The sequence below is a fragment of the Chiloscyllium plagiosum genome, chromosome 28 (genome assembly GCF_004010195.1).
Source record: "Chiloscyllium plagiosum isolate BGI_BamShark_2017 chromosome 28, ASM401019v2, whole genome shotgun sequence".
In the NCBI taxonomy this organism is placed as follows: Eukaryota; Metazoa; Chordata; class Chondrichthyes; order Orectolobiformes; family Hemiscylliidae; genus Chiloscyllium; species Chiloscyllium plagiosum.
The window spans coordinates 24443841-24461994 of NC_057737.1; the positions used below are offsets into that span (position 1 = coordinate 24443841).

Sequence of the window (18154 nt, forward strand, 5' to 3'; positions counted from 1 at the left end):
ACAGACTGGCACGGGGTGCCCAGATGGATGGGGTGTGTTGGAGACAGGTGAAGGGGTCCTCAGAAGCTGGCGGGAGTCTTGATGGAAAAAGTAAGCTCGGAGGCAGAGGCAGCTAAAGAAGTGTTCGATGTCACGACGCATATTGAACTTGTTGTTCCGGGAGCAGAGGGAGATGAAGATAAGGCCTTCGCTGAGGACTGATCAGTCGTCCTCACTGAGGGGGAGGTCTGGAGGGATGGTGAAAAGGCTTCCTGATGAAGGGTTTTTGCCCGAAACATCGATTCTCCTGCTCCTCAGATGCTGCCTGACCTGCTGTGCTTTTCCAGCACCACACTCTCGACTTTAATCTCCAGCATCTGCAGTCCTCACTTTTGCCCTGTGCAATGCTGATTGTCAACAGCAGCAGTATCATTCTGGAGCTCCATGCTGAGCAATGTTCTATTTTAACTTTAACTATGCTCAACTGAACACCAACACTGCAATCCTCCCAGTGTGACCCAATCTCCTATAAGAACTATGTATAAGGGTCATCATTCCAGATTAATTGTAGATTGATTTTCTCCTCACTGTTGCCACAATTCTACAAGTGTTTAATGCTCTCATTTGTTTCAAAAGTCTACAGGGAGTAATGGGCAGTTGCTGAAGGACCTTTTACCCCCAGACTTGGCTGTATTAGCAGTAGAGGTAAAAACAATGACTGCAGATGCTGGAAACCAGATTCTGGATCAGTGGTGCTGGAAGAGCACAGCAATTCAGGCAGCATCCGAGGACAGGCAAAATCGACGTTTCGGGCAAAAGCCCTTCATCAGGAATAAAGGCAGAGAGACTGAAGCGTGGAGAGATAAGCTAGAGGAGGGTGGGGGTGGGGATAGAGTAGCATAGAGTACAATAGGTCAGTGGGGAAGGAGATGAAGGTGATAGGTCAGGGAGGAGAGGGTGGAGTGGATAGGTGGAAAAGGAGCTAGGCAGGTCGGACAAGTCCGGACACGTCAGGGGATCGTGTTGCTGGAGGTTAGAAACTAGGATGAGGTGGGGGAAGGGGAAATGAGGAAACTGTTGAAATCCACATTGATGCCCTGGGGTTGAAGTGTTCCGAGGCGGAAGATGAGGCGTTCTTCTTCCATGTGTCTGGTGGTGAGGGAGCGGCGATGGAGGAGTAGTCCCCTTCCAATATTGCGTGACTTCGAGAATCACAAAATGCCATGCAAAACTGGGTAAGTTAGTGGAAGAGACTGAGGATGGGGAAGAGGCAAGCTGTCCCCGAGAGGGGAAAGAAATGCAAAAATTCCTAAAATAAGAAATGCATGTCCTGCTCATACTGGGCTTCCATTTTCAGGTATAGCAGATGAGTTGGTCTAATTTGCATCATTTCTAGGTTTTACTGTTTTAATGTCGTCTTCTGATGCAGGAGGCCATAGCCATTGGGGTGTTCAGGAAATGATTTTCTTGCCTGAACCTCCATTAGAAACATAATACCAGATATTTGCCTTTCCGTAAGACTGTCCTCCCTACCTGCTATAGCCACAATGAAACCGCATCAAGGCAAGGACTGTTGATCTAGTAACTATGAAGATAACTGTGGTTATGCATCTGGCACCTTCCAGGTTGAATCTGCCAATTTATGCGACATCTTCCAGTTTTCTTTCCACTATTGTGTAATGGAAGTCTCTATTCAAAGAGAGCTAACTACATTTCATTTTACGTTACCAGAACAGGCTTTAGAAGTAATATGCACTGTCGGCTGCTAATTAATAGCAAGGACACGGGCAGAGTGGCCAAGTGAAGGAAGAATGCTGCCTTCTTGAGAGAACAGGCCTTTGCACAGTGGAGACATTACCAACTCCATTCTATCCATTCCCCCCAGCCTCACCTTTCATCCCAGCCCCATCTCCCTAAATCACTACTGTGAATATCTCAACAATTGAATAATGTGTTGGAGGCCATGTTGCTTTATTGCTAAGGCATCCCATGAGCTCCACTTGTGCACTGTAATCTACAACTGTGTTGGTGGTATTCTGAGCTGCACCAGCAAAGCTGAGCTCACGTGGAAGCGCCTACTGCAGAAAGTCCATGTTGGGTGGCTGTCGCTAGTGCTATAATGAAGGTTGCAAAATTGACAGCTACTCAGCATGATTGGATTCACAAGTGGGTAAACAAAGTTCCATGATCAAAAAGGTAAACTCTAAGTTTGTCACAACTTGTGTGCCTCTTAACATTGATCTGAGACATTGATGGCCAGCTTTGCAATGCTTCAGACATTTATTTGTACGTACATCTCTGCATATTGCTCCTTTGAGATACAGTGATGATTTAAACAGTGTGTTACAATTGTAGCCAAAATTGACCATAAACATTCAGTTTTCATCTTTTGACTTTAACTGAGACTTTCATGAATTAAAAATGATTTTAAAAAAGGACACTTCTGAGGTAGTAGGCTTCTTTGACCACCTGACAAGCTCAGGTAACCCAATGAATATAAAAAAGCTGGCTGCCTTGGAATTACCATTTTAATCACAGGCACTGAAATTCAGTGAGAAGTCAATAAATTTGTATCTCTTGTTTAACAAAGAATTGCACGATAATTGTACATATTGAGAGATGAAAGGCAACATACAAGTGTTCTGCTTAAAATGAAACATGACATATTAACGGCATCACTTGAGCAAAGAAAAAGCATATTTATTACCTGCAATGGCTGTGTTTTTGTGTGTGTGGTGTCTTTTTATGGGGGGCTAGTGGTTGGGGTGGTAGGTAATCATTTTCAATAAAGAAAATCTTGGAATTGGCTGTCCTTCATTTTTGGAGAAACTGAGGACTGCAGATACTGGAGATCAGAGTCGAGAGTGTGGTGCTGGAAAAACACAGCTGTCTAGGCACCATCCGAGGAGCAGGAGAATCGATGTTTTGGGCATAAGCCCTGATGAAGGACTTATGCCCAAAACGTCGATTCTCCTGTTCTTCGGATGCTGTCTGACCTGCTGTGCTTTTCCAGCACCACACACTCGACTCTATCCTTCATATTTGATCCAGTTATACTGAGATTAATGTGACAACTAAGTTCTAAAATTAGTTTAAAGAAGTAAAACAGTTATTACAACTGCCTGAGAGAAATTTAATATAAAGGGAGAGCTGTGACCCCTCTTCAGCTGTTTGTAGCAGGTTGTGCTAAGGCTGTATTTGTTGTTGATGGTATGTTGCATTTGAAGATTCATTCATTGGTGTTAATAACCTGTGAGAGGCTATTGAATTTCTTACACCAATACAATAAGGCCATGCGGTCAAAGTGAGGGGGATAGGCCGGAGTGGGGTGGGGGCGGAGAGGTCATGAAGAAGATTGCAGGTTAGGAAGGCGGTGCTGAGTTCGAGGGATTTGACTGAGACAACAAAGTCTATGATTTGCTGTTGACCCATATAGGTGGCAATGTTTAGATTATATTCATTACAAGGGAAGTTTGCTTATAATACAGCACTTGAGCAGTGGTTTTGAAGGTATGGTTAAGAGTTTGAAATGACATGTATACAAGGTTTGGTGCAAGGTTAGGTCTTGTGACTCCGAGTATCAGTTGTTTCTCTTCTGTTGAAGCTGTTATCGGTGTGGCTGTGGCAACACAAATGGACAGCTTTAATACTGAAGACATTTGGCAACCTTACAGTTTATTGATTCTGGTTGGAGTCACCCTATCTCCACCCCACCCAATCCTGAACAAAGGTGCAGACTTCCTTTTTCTCCTTATCAGATTCCATTGAAGGTGCTATCTTAGTTCCTATGGGAACATAACTAGCTTTGTTTGCTATTATGTTCTTATTTCTGTTGCTGTTTCAATTTACTTAGCCACATTACTTTTTCCTTCCACTTGTGGGTTTGCCTCACCAGCTGCTGGCATACACAGTAGATCAACATAGCACATTGCCATTCTACATAGATTGAGGACTGCTTAGTATCAAGGTAGGATGCCCGTTTTTGTGCCTGTCATGCACAAACAGACATAACAAGGCAAGACAGGAATGCTGTGATCATGCATGTAGGCACAAAGTCAGTTGGCACCAGGAGAAGCAAGCAAGTAGCTCGGAGACGTGGCCTAGTCCAGTTTGAGTTTGGTTCTATGCACAAACTGTTCCCGCTGTAGCCTTTCAATGTTTGTTGCTGGTATGCTCTATGTTTTGAGAGAGTATTACTAGTGCAGGGGACAAAAGCTCAGATGGGCACGAGGGGTTGTCAGTTGTCAGATGTCAATGTCAGTGGGTGCATGGGGCTGGTGCCCATGGATCAAGCTCTGGGCTGCAGTTTGGTCACAGGCAGCAGGGATCACTCAGCCAGCTGAATTTGCTGAATACCCATGCTGGTTTCCTTGTCAGGTGTTCCCTACATCGAGCTTATTTGGTAAAATGGAAGGTTGAATATTACGAGGCAAGTTGTGCACTTACATTTAACAAGCTTAATCCCTGTCAATTGGCATCTTGTCACTACCTATTGAGAAATTGCACCAAAAATATAAAAGTTAACCGTCAGTGGATTGCACTGCTGCCTCACAGTCCTCAGGACCCTGGTTCGATTCTACCCTCGGGCAATTGTCTGTATGGAGTTTCCACATTCTCCTGGTGTGTGTGTGTGTGTTTTTCCTCCGGGCGCTATAGTTTCCTTCCACAATCCAAAGATATGCAGGTTAGGTGGATTAGCCATGGGAAATACACGGTTACAGGGACAGGGTGGAATACTCTTCGGAAGGTCAGCGTAAACTCGATGGGCTGAATGGCCTGCTTCCACACTGTATGGATAACACGAGTTGCTCCTGACATCAAGGTGGGCCTCACTGCAATAATCACCATGCTCTGCCAAACAATCTGCCGTTGCCCATGTCGCCGAAACACCCATCGGATTCCACCCATTATTTTGAGTTCCATGGAGTCCTCCTTTATTTTCTGATTGCTTATTAGAGTAAATGCATAATCAGTAATTTTGCCTGTTTATATACTTCTACTCTGTACTTGTGGAGATCTCTCTCTCACACACACACTTTCTCTCTGTTTACACGTTTTGTTGTACCTTTGCATCAATCTAACGAACAGTACGTTTTATGTTTTGTCTGATCTTTGCATTAATCTCACAAACCGTATGCTTTGCAATTGAAGTAACAGTAGGAAAAAGTGGGTACATTGGGGGAAGCTAGACAACTGATTATATATTATATATTAGATTACATTGTGGAAACAGGCCCTTCGGCCCAACAAGTCCACACCGACACACTGAAGCGCAGCGGGAACAGTTTGTGCATAGAACCAAACTCAAACTGGACTAGGCCACGTCTCCGAGCTACTTGCTTGCTTCTCCTGGTGCCAACTGACTTTGTGCCTACATGCATAATCACAGCATTCCTGTCTTGCCTTGTTATGTCTGTTTGTGCATGACAGGCACAAAAATGGGCATCCTACCTTGATACTAAGCAGTCCTCAGTCTATGTAGAATGGCAATGTGCTATGTTGATCTACTGTGTATGCCAGCAGCTGGTGAGGCAAACCCACAAGTAGACAGCTATATATCCAACTCTTAGAGTCAGGGGGTTCAAGCACAGTCGATTAAGGGCAACCTCCCAAACCAGTCAAGGGCATCTTTTATAGGCTATGCCTGTGCTATCTAGCCAATCTAGAGAGTGGGCCACCATTAGTCTATTGTCTTTGTAGCAGCCATTCCAGGGTTCGGGCTAATTCAGTCAGGGACATGTTAGCAGCACCACTCAGAGGCATCATGCCTGGGACTGTCCTGTCATGTCAGTCATTGAGGTGGGCCTGATCAGTCCACTGGGTCCATCTACAGAAAATAAGGGGGAATGGAAAGAGATCGGGGAGTACGTGGGTTTGGCCATTGCTGTGGGAGGTTACTGTATAAGCAGGTGAATACATTGTTTAGCAGGTTCCTGTTTGTCACTGGATCTTTCAGGTTCTGGGGGAAAGCCCACTAAAATTGTGAAAGGAAGCAGCAGGATTTGCAAAGAGAAGGACTAGGCAGGGTGTAACATGAGGCAGAGTTGTCCGTGTCAGGAGTACCCTGGCTTCAAGGGTGCAGCAGTGTATGACCACACCTGGCATGGTCACCTTCTATGCCAGGGACTGGGTGGAAATGGTAGGCAAGTTCAGCCGGATATAAATGGACTGAATGGAGTCTTGGGGAAGTGAGAAGCATGAAGCTTTAGGGTGGGTTGTGAAGAAGGGTATGTGGATATTTGGGGGCTCTCCAGTACATTCAGTCTGAGGATAGTAGTCATTGGAAGAGGAGTGCTCACTCTCATCTCCATCATGCTGGAGATCAAAAGTGCACAAGGGTGAAACATTGTTTTTGACCACACTTAGAGTGGGCAGAGTAATTGACTCAGTGTGTGCCTTTACAGGGAAAGGCATTGGTCACAAACTCATGCACTGTTCAGCACACACATCCACGCTACTCTCTGAGCATCCTACAGCACTGACCCTCTCTGTATGTTGTCCCTCCCTGGCACAGCCACTGATGGGTGAATTCATTGATAGCTACAATATTGTGCACAGAGGGAGCGAAATATTTGGAAGGATGAATGAAGTAGGACAAAGGTGCCAGCATGACCCAATGCCATTTGTATTATACTGACCTATTGATTTATTGTTGTCACATGCACCGAGATACAGTGAAAAGCATTGTTTTGTGTGTTATTCAGATTGCATCATAGAGTGTGCAGAATACAGTGTTACAGCCACAGAGAAGGTGCAGAGAGAGAGAGATCACCATTAACGTTTGAGAGGTCCATTCATAGCAGCGGGGAAGAACCTGTTCTTGAACCTATTTGTGCATGTATTCAAGCTTTGATATCTTCTGTCCGAAGGCAAAGAGTGCAAGAGAGTATAACTGAGATGGGAGGGGTCTTCGGTAATGTTGGTTACTTTCCCAAGACAGCAAGAAGTATAGATGGAGTCAGTGGATGGAAGGCTGGTTTGTGTGATGTACTGGGTTGTGTTCACAACTCTCTGTAGTTTCTTGTGGTCTTGGGAAAAAACAGTTGCCAACCCACTTTGCGATGCATCCAGCTAGGATGCTTTCTATGGTGCATCTATAGAAATTGATAAGGTCCTTGTGGCCATGCTGAACTTCCTTAGCCTTCTCTAGAAACAGAGACATTGTTGTGCTTTATTGACCATCACGTTGACATGGGTGGTCTGGACAGATTGTGGTGATCATCACTCTCAGGAACTTGACCCTCTCAACCATCTCCACCTCAGCACTATTGATGCAGACAGGGGCGTGTCCTCCATTACATTTCCTGAAGTCAATGACCAGCTCCTTTTGTATTGCTGACAGTGATGGAGAGATACACCATGCCATAAGCATTCAATCTCTTTCCTGTATTCTGCCTCATTGTTTGATGTCCAAATACAAAGTTGGTGTCATCACAAACTGGGAAATGGAGTTGGGGTGGAATTTGACCACAGTCACGAGTGTGTAAGGAGTATAGTAGGGGGCTGAGTACACAGCCTTGCGGGGCACTGGTGTTGATGATTATGGTAGAAGAGTGTTGTCACCTATTCTTGCGTTTGCAGTCTATAGGTCAGGAAGTCAAGGATCCAGTTACAGAGGGGGGGAGCTGAGACCTAAGTCTCGGAGTTTAGAAATGAGTTAGTTTGGAATTTATGAAGGCAGAGCTATAGTCGATAAACAGGAGTTTGATATAGGTATCCTTGTTATCTGGATGTTTCAGGAATGAGTGTAGGGTCAGGGAGATGGCGCCTGCTGTGGGACCTGTTGTCAGTAGGTGAATTGCAATAGATCAAGGCAAATTGGTAGGCTTGGAGTTAAAGTGAGCCATGACTAATCTCTCAAAGTACTTCATAATTATGGAGGTCAAAGCTACCTGGCAGTAATCACTGAGGCATGCTGCATGGTTTTTCTTTGGTATTGGGATGATGGTGGTCTTCTTGAAGCAGGTGGGGACTGCAGACTGTAGTAAGGAAAGGTTAGAGATATTTTATAAAGATAGCAAATACAGTCGGTTCTGATATAACTTGATTAGTTCTGTTTTCGTGCAATCTCGTGTTATAAGAAAATCATGCAATAGCCACGCCATTTAAACTAATGGGGCCAGAATCATATTATAACCAATATAGCTAAGGAAAGTTCACGTTCTACAAATAATGGTCTAAATTCTTCAATCGCATTAAAGCCACTTCGTGTTCAAGAAACACGTGCTACAGCAGACCAACTGTACTCCTGCCAGATGGTTCAGACAGGATCTGAGTGCATGGCCGGGGACTGCATCCAGGCCAGTCGCTCTCTGTGAGTTTGCTCTCAAGGAGGCCATTCTAATGTCTGTGGCGGTGACCGTGAGCACAGGTGCATCTGAGCAGTTGGGACAGGTGACATCGTTTCACTTACCTTTTGTTCAAAGTGACCACAGAATGCATTAAGCTTGTTTGGTATGGATGTATTGGTGCCTGTGATTTTGTGCTTTGTAGCCCATTATGTAGTGTAAACCTTTCTACAAATGACTGCGGTCCATGTGGTTAGTCTGGGTCTCAATGCTTATTTTGGTATCGCCTCTTGGCGTCTCTGGTGACCTTGCAAAGGTCATTGTTCCTTCTGCTTCCTGACCCAGACCTCCATCCATTGAGACTTGTCCGTGGCCATGAAATGCTATGGGATCAGCTGAAAATGCATTCAGTGCCTACACAGAAACTCGCAACCATGCGCAAGTTAAATACAGGAATGTATATTAATAAACTGAAAGTGATGTACAAGCTATTTTTACCCATTCCACAGAAGTGCCCTCAATCGTTTTTCTTCTTTTTCTCCATCCTACTACATGTGAGTGCGCTTCCTGGTTCCACAGCTGGGCTGAAGGGAGCCTTGCTGGGCTGTTGACCCCTTTGGCCTCTCAAGGTTTGGTGGGGTAACCCCATGTGCCTTTGTGTGTAGAAGGGTCAGGTATGCCAAGGGTCTGCCTATCACAGACAAATTAACCACTCTTGGTTTGAACTTCTCACACCACGGTGAGCTTCCTGGCCTTGTGTCCATACTAAACAGCAAGATAATAAATAGTACTGTAAGCCTGGTATCTCTGACTGAAAGGCAAGGTGTAATAAAGGCAAGGAAAAACAAGGTGCTGGAAGCATTCAGTTAGGCTCAGAGCAAATGTGCATTTATAAGAGCAAGTGAACAACCTGGTCCAGTCCATGAGCTGAGCAGGATGTCCCTCAGGGTACAGTATCTTTCCTGCAATATGACAGTGATAGATGCCATTGCGCACTAAGTGCAGAAGTTTGCTATCAGAGATGTGCCATGTTGGTTTTTAGACACTGACAATTATCAAGAATGCCAGTGTCTTGGAGTATATGTGGCCAGTGCCCATGGAGCATTCTGTGAGATGATGGTGCCTGGTACTTCATTTGGAAGTTCTTCAGCAGTGAGCTGAAGTTGCCAGGTACCCAATCTGATTTCCATATCAAGCTATCTCAGCACCTAGTTTGCTTGTGGAGAGTATTAGGATAGGAAGCTGTATATTAATGAGATAAGATGTACAGCTAATAAGGTCATTTACAAGCTATAATGAGCAACTTGCTGCTGACTAGTATGAATCTCAACTCTTAGTTAAAAGAGGCAATAGATTGTTCCTAATTTTGAGTGGTCTTGCTTAAATTCCTTACACTTCTGCCATGTTTTTGCAATAGCCCATGTCCTTCAGGCCTCTTTCAGATTTTGCCCCATGTTTTTAGTTAACTAACAAATGATTTCTGACCTCTTTGAAAAATTGTTACTCTCACAGAACTGAAAACACACACATTCCCAAATAATAATATATTAAACATAATTTATCACACTAGCCTTTCATCATTAGCTTCTTGTTGATGTGTGCAAAGAATGAACATCACAATTTGAACTGGTTCAATACAGAGGTGATAGAAGTGAGCAGGCATCATAGAGTTAGCATGTCACCTGCATTGCAATCAATGGGAATAGGTTAATCGCATGACAGTCTCTACACAATTTCAGAGCTATCCAATCTTTCAGAACTCGGCAAAATAATATGTTTTGAGAATGACGATATATCACATCCTTTCATTTCCCTCTCACCCAACCCCCCCCACCCCAGCCAACAATGTAATGTTTAATATTCTCTCAAGGAGCTGAGGATATGAAGTAAAATCAGATTTGCCTAGGTACCATGTTTAAATCCAGAATAGAAAAATAACAATGTTATTAATTCTGGAATCATGCTTTAACAAACCATTAGGGTCATTAGTCATAACAAAGTTATTATAAAAACTGGTCCGTTGTGAATACCCTGTTTCCAGACCTAAATCGACATGTTTTAAATGGAATCAATTTAGCCAGGCTTCCTTGAGTTAACACAGTGTGAATTTATTAATTAGCAAACATGAGAAGAATTAGTAACATAACATATATATTAAAAATAAGAAGTAAGAGGTTTTGAACCCAGATATTTGGATCAGCCTCTGAACTGTTCATTAAAATTGGAGTTGAAAGTTATGGCTGTTACACTGGAAATTATTGGCAATTTTGCCATGGGTTACTGAACACATGGTTTCACCATCTTTAGTTTTGATGATTGGTTAAAATTCTATAGTCCTGATTCTTTTTGAATGTAATTGAATTCCAGTCTTCAGGGTGGGAAAGGGTCCCTTTGCAGACTTTTTGACCTTGTTTCCTTTTGTCTGGTTTGCCTCACTCAGAGTGAGAGACATTTTCTTTACTTGCAACACAGGGGTGACTAAGAGAGAATATTTCAACCATCCAACACTTGAACTCAAGCTGGCACACATGAGAATGTTTAGTCCCACTAGGACACTCCAGTAGAGTTTAAACTGGCTTTTAATCATATGTATTCTTAAAAAGGGTGACACAAAATGTTTCTTCAGTTTGGAACATAATGCACAGAGGGTGCCTTGCTATTAAGCAGTGGGTTGTCAGCCTCTCATTATTTTCATAATCACAAGTGATTAAAATCCAATTTGTTTTGATTTGTCCTTTCCCCCTTTTGAAGGGCTGTTTTTTGAAGTTTCCTTGCACTTGTAGGTGTGCCACTCTATGGGTCTCCCTCTGTCTACAAATAGCCACTTAATTTATATCCACAACCATTTCAGACTCAACTTGGACATATAAGTTTTAAATGTTAACAGTACATAATCTGACTTATGTTCGCGAGACATGTCATGAGCTGTTTTATGGAAATAACCGTGTGATGCCAGCACCATAACATTTATAAATATTGTACTCAACCATATCACAAATGATTTAATTTTATAAATCACAAACACAATATGACATAAATACATACATATTCTGTATGTACTATTTGCTTATATGTAAAAAGTTTTAATTTGCTTGTTCCAGATGAGCTGTGGACATTCTAAAAATAAAGACCATTGATGCCATTTTTTTTCCACAGTATTTCAACTGCTTTTCTGCTGTTATGTGTTGGCCAAATGGGAGAATTGATGCCAACATTCATCCTTACTCCTTTACAATTTAATGAATGTGATCCCTGCACATTCTGTAATGTTTGTTGTATAATTTAACATTGGTTCCATTGTTTTGGCTCAATCTGCAGCTGGTTATGTTAATGCATGACCCTAATGCATCACAATTCTGGTGGTTGTTAGAGACCACTGATAAGATTGTAATCATGCAAGCTGTGGATCTATAACACAAAATATTTTTCTCAGGCTCAGGGCCAAGGCATATTACAGGCTGGGTAGAGAACAACTGGTTTTTCATTTGGTCAGTACCATATCTGGGAGTGCACTTTGCTAATATTTGATTAGATTAGATTCCCTACAGTGTGGAAACAGGCCCTTCGGCCTAACTATTCCACACCGACCCTCCAAAGAGTAACCCACCCAGACCCGTTTCCCTCTGACTAATGCACCTAACACTATGGGCAATTTAGAATAGCCAATTCACCTGACCTGCACATCTTTGGACTGTGGGAGGAAACCGGAGCAAACCCACACAGACACAGGAAGAATGTGCAAACTCCAAACAGACAATCACCCGAGGCTGGAATTGAACCTGGGACCCGGGTGCTGTGAGGCAATAGTGCTAACCACTGAGCCACCATGCTTCCCATTTGTATTTAGAAGAAGAAAATGCTCCCTTTCTGGATTGGCAAATTCCAAATTCTCACAGTGACCTAGTGAATTTATTCAACCTTGACATCTAGTGAAGGTGCCCTTTGTGGATGCTAATAACCTCATGACTATAACATCTGGCAAAGCTAACACTAGAAACATGCAATGCTGCTACGCAGGAAGGAAAATGGCTCTTGTAGTGTTGAAGAAACATCCAATGTTTTGAGCAGTAGACTGAAGAGAATTAATGGGAAATGTAAACTGGCCTTTGACAGTTCGACTGGCAAGCAATACTGAGTAAAGAAATAGAGATATAAAGGCAGCATTAGTAAGTGAAATGGAGCCTATAAACTAACATTCCAGCTGCTCTCACTGTTGCAATGGGTGTAAAATATTTTGAAACCTCTTGATGTTGTGAAATTTGGTATATAAATGAAATAAGTTTTTCACAGGATTGACAGTAGTTTAATTTCAGGCAGAGAGTCTTGTGGAATACTGGTAATGTTCATACCTTTGAGCCAAGAGGTCTGGGTTAAACTCCTCTGCTAGACTTCTCAGCCTCTGAAGGTGTACTTAGGGCATGATTTTTTTTGTACTGTTAATCATTCCAGAAAACTTTACATCACTACTCCCCACAGAAAAGAAAATGTCTGTGTGGAGATATGCTTTTTACAAAAAATTAGGATGTCACCACCATCCAACTTGGCATTGCTCTGGCCTTTTAGGATGGATTTAACGAGGAATGCTGATGGCTGTCTTATGCAAAGAAGGCCTAAATATTTTGAAATCAGGCATACAATTGTAACTATTTCCTGAGCAATTTAAGATTCCTAACAAGTCTGTTGACACAAGACTAATCCTAAAGTGTATGCATAAAGAAATGAGTGAGGAAATTGCTCCTACCATGTAGTACAAAAACATCATGATCCCCACTACTGGACAAGTCGGATCTCATAATGAAACCTGGCTTTATAGACTGCATGTTTATTTTTGCTTTGTTTCATCAACATTGTGGTTAGTCATTGAAATATATTCATATGAGGCTGAAGGTGTTCTTCAACAACAGTGTTTCAATTTATTACACACAAGAAATAAAACAAATAAATCATGCTATTAGGACAGTTGGTAAGGTCTTTAAGCAGTATTGTTTTCCAATACTATCCTTTAGAGAGAATCAAGTCCGGAGACATTATTCTCCTATCTCAACCCTGTAAATGTTTATTTCCCTAACTCCTTCCAGTTGTTTTTACTTGAACTGACAATTTTACAATTCCTCTAAGTCCAGTGGTTTGACCATTCCATAATTCTAATGGCCTTTTTTTTCAATGTTAACAACTTAATGATTCTTATTCCAAACTCTCCTAGTTTGTAAGCTTCACAACCTACAGTTCAGTTTTCTCAGAACTGAACTGAACTAAACTTAACTAAAATCTGCTAGAAGAGAAACTTGATTCTGAACTCAACTCTTAATTCGTCTCAATTAAAAGGCCAGTGTTTTCTGAACTGAGTTAAAAACAAAACTAATGGCTGAATGTGCGAACAAACCAAAAAGTACAAAATCTTATTCAGTTAATGCTGCAGGAGTTTTCCCAAGCCCTTGTTTTCAGTCATACATCTTCTTGGAACTAGTGCTTTGAGGTCACTGCTCCTGAATAACTTTCTGACCTCTTTTTCTTCATAAAAAAACTTTGCAGCCAAACTCACATTTGTGTGTTTTTCCTCTTAAAAAATAATCCAAATTCCAAAAATAATATATTTTAAATGCCTTTCAACACAATTATTCTATTACCACAATTATTGTAATTTTAGTTTTATCTTCACAATGTAAACTTGTGACATGGCCATATACTGGTTAGCCTTCATTAAAATATAATCCATCCATTTTGCTTCACTTCCTCTTAGTGTCCTCTTAACATCTGGCTAGGATGGGGGCAAGTATTTGCATGAGCTCAGAGCTGATCGTATTAGTTTTATCATCACACATTGTCTGATTCGCGTCCACAGGAACATTCATTCAGCTAACTTATTGTAGCTCTTTAGAGTCATAGAGGCCTACAACATAGAGTCAGGCCCTTTGGCCCAAACTGGCCCATGCCAAGCAAAATGTCCATCCACGCTAACCCCATTTCCCTACACTTGGCTCATATCATTCTAATCCTTTCCTATTCATGTATTTGTCTAATTGCCTTTTAAATGGTATTAATGTACTCGCCTCAACCACTAACATCGGCAGCTCATTGCATATGCGTACCACTCTCTGTGTAAAAGGTTCCCTTTTATTCTTTCCCCGCTAACCTTAAGATGATGGCCTCTAGTCCTCAAATCACCAACTCTGGGGGAAAAAGACCTGACTATGTTCACCTTATCCATGCCTTTCATGATCTTATGCACCTTTATAAGGCCCCACCTTAGTCTCCTACACTCTTTTTTTAAAAAAAAAAAGTCTGGGCTTGCCCAACCTCTCCCTCTAACTCAGACTATTAAGTCCAGGCAACATCCTTGTAAATTTCTTCTGCACTCTTTCCAGTTTAATAACATCCTTCCTATAACGAGGTGACCAAAACTGAACACAATACTCCAAGTGTGGCCTCACTAATGTCCTGTACAACTGCAATGTAATTTCTCAACTCTTAAACTCAATGCCCTGACTGATGAAGGCCAGTGTGCCAAAAACCTTCTTCATTGCCCTTTCTTTCTTTCCCTGCAGAAAAGTATCATGATTATATTTGCTAACCAGATTATTGTATTTCTTTTAGACTTTAGACATCAACATTGAACATATCTTGTTACGGAAGCCAGAGTTCTACTCAACGAACGGCATTGAAGTGTTGATCAACAAGGAGGTGAGACATGACTTCGCTCTTTGTAACAGCATTGTATGACTATTCTTTGCTAAACTAATGAGTTTTTCTTTTTTAAAAAAAACCAAGTGTCACAAGTGAAAAGAGGCCTATGCCTTTAAAATTTCATCAGTGCTTTCCAGTTCAGGAGAAGAACCTTCACGATCAACTTTAATTCAATTTTGAACAAAAAGAAATGTGATCCAAATTTACTAAAACTCAAATGATTAATTTCCCAATGTATTTTTGTTTTTTCCCCATTCTCAATAATTGCAGGCTTTTCAAGAAGGTGCAGGGGGAATTCCTAATATAAATAAATATAACTATGAAGAGAGGGAAAATAATTCTGTTAACACTATTTACTCCTGATGTTATAGTCAGTGTTAACAGATTTTGTCTGGTTGATATTTCTGAGAATTTGTACATCTTGAACACATTTCAAGAAATACTCATCAGAGAAAATGTTACTGCATTTGTAAATACTGTTGCTGCACAAAGTGATGGAAGGAAATCACAAGAGTGTCACTGCCATTAGAGAGGAGAAAAGATACCTTTAATATTTCACATTTATCACAACTCTTCGCTTGAACAATTAATCACCATTTAATCCTCCTCCAAGCACTTTTGCACCTTTTAGCCTAAATTCTCAAAGTAGGTGCTGACTGCAAAGTGGTTTATCCAGTACAACTGTCTATCAGAAGATCACAGATGGTGCTCTGTGATTTCCCATTATGCGCTGAGAGATGGTAAACTTCCCCTCTTAACATGGAACATAGAACAGAAAAGGCCCTTTGACCCGTGTTGTTGTGTCGACCTTTTATCCTACTCTAAGATCAAACTAACCTACATACCCTTTTCATTGTACTATCACCCACGGGCCCAAGAGTCACTTACATTTCTCTGCCACTACTGGCAATGAACTTCATGCATCCACCAATCTCTGTGTAAAGAACCTACCTCTGACATGTCCCCTAAACCTTCCTCCAATCACTTTAAAATTATGCCCCCTCCTGATAGCCATTTCATCCTGGGGAAAGGTCTCTGGCTAGCCACTCTATCTCTGCCTGTCATCATCTTGGCTAACTTTACCAAGTTCCCTCTCATCCTTCTTCACTCCAATGAGAAGCCCTAGCTCCCTCAACCTTTCTTCATAAGACATGCCCTCCAGTCCAGACAGCATCCTGGTAAATCTCCTCTGTATCCTCTCTGAAGCTTCCACGCCCTTCCTATCATGAGGGGACCAGAACTGAACACAATATTCCAAGTGTGGTCCAACCAAGACTTTAATGAACTGCAGCATAACCTCACTGCTCTTAAACTCAATCCCCCTCAATCAACTGACATGTATTCAAAAATGTAGCCCCCCACTGTGTCCTACTGCACGGAAAGAAAGCAAAGATGGAATTTTGAAACAATTTAAAGTATATAATTTATGAATTATTTTGAAATGTATTGACTATTTTGACATAGGCAAGCACAAGAGCCATTTTAGTCCCAGTAACAACACATGAAGGAAGGACAGACAGAGTTTGTACAATTGTCTTTTTAAAAAAGTTCCTTGAAAGAGGAATGATGGTGAGCACACCAAGACAGCTGCTCAGTATCTGGGATTTTTAATGGTCATCTGAACCACTGGAAACCAATAAATTCATGTTTCATCTCAAGGAATCCCTCTAACAATTCAAGACTTCCTGCAATACTGCAGTGGATTTTCAGCTTGAACAATGAATATCTACTTTGGAGACATTAGGATTCACATCCATACCACAATAACACTCGATGAGGGTCGATTTTTTTTTTCAGGAGCTACTTTTGATCTTCAGGAACCATGTTCTGGTTTTCAGGAGCTCCTTCCCCATTCTCACCAATTCATTTATTAGGTGATGCAGTCACATTGTAACAATACCATCTGTAATTATGCTGACACATGTGATATCTGAAGTCGCACACAAGCAACTATTTAGGATCTCACAGAATTATGGCTTGCGATTTGTAAGAGTAATGATGATGAAACTCCCCTGAAACTGAATAAAATTCCGGAGTCCACACATTCTCAATTACATGTGAAATTCAGAAGATGCTGTTTGTGACTCTATGCTTCCTGGCAGGGTGTGCTTCAATTTGATGGCAATCAATTAGGAAGCATTGAACTGATGAAAATAGGCCCTTATGTGCCAGTAGTTTCACTGTAGAAAGCTTTGGAAAAAGGCTGAAAGAATTATATCTGGATTATGTTCTACATTTACTGGGCTGAATTTTACCAAAAATCATCTGCCAAATTTGGGGATCTTCATAGAACATTCCCTGACATGAGAAATTGTAATTTTCCTCAGGCAATGCTTGCTTCATGATTTATGTATCATGCATCTATGACATCGAGGATTTAACCAGCAGCAGGAGCACTCGGTGCGCAGAAACTGACAGAATTTCCAGCACCCGCACCATATTTGTGTTCAGTGTCAAGCATCACATAGAGGAATGCATTAAAAGGCAAGGCAAGACAGAAGTACAGTGAGCCTTTGAGTTCTGAATGAGGTGTCAAAATTCAAAAAGGCAAGGCAGTGCAAGATCGATATGCTGCGAGCATCCAAATAAGCACAAAGTGAGTGAGGGCTAAGAGACCAAACAAAGATTCCTGAAGTACAGCCTGCTCCAGTGCATGATTCAGGTGCCTTCTTCTGTGTGCAAACTGTCCTGGCACTAACCTTACAATGCAAAGTGTGGGTGAACTCCAAAGTACAACAATGAAAGAGAAATGTGTATTCTGAGTGGGTAAGGGATGTGCCATGATAACATGGTGAGGCTAGTGTGTGTCTAATATCAACCCCCATGCACCAGGTTTGCAGATGGTCACTACCGTATAATGTGTCCACTGAGTCAGCTGGCCAAGATGGACGCCCGGGAGCCAAAACAGTGAGCTTGAGCCACCAAGTATCTCTGTGCCTTTCATGTCAGTAATTGTCACTGGTTTCTCTGTAGTAATGGGAGAACAGGAATCTGCATATAAATGAGGCAAGATTAGGCACTAAGATGGTGTAAATGCATGTAAATGGACATCTTGTCTTTCACTAGCAAGATTCTCATAGAGTCATAGAGATGTACAGCATGGAAACAGACCCTTCGGTCCAACCCGTCCATGCCGACCAGGTATCCCAATCCAAACTAGTCCCACCTGCCAGCACCCGGCCCATATCCCTCCAAACCCTTCC

General features: G+C 41.9%; 1 protein-coding gene across 4 annotated transcripts in view; it reads left to right on the top strand.

Moving 5' to 3' along the window:
• Positions 1-18154, top strand: part of aifm4 (apoptosis inducing factor mitochondria associated 4) — a 93117-nt gene that overhangs the window by 24680 nt on the left and 50283 nt on the right. For all 4 annotated transcript variants that reach the window (XM_043718519.1, XM_043718518.1, XM_043718516.1 and 1 more), the window contains one exon: positions 14862-14948. In XM_043718519.1, the coding sequence (XP_043574454.1) occupies positions 14862-14948 (87 nt within the window). The remainder of the gene's footprint in view (positions 1-14861; positions 14949-18154) is intronic.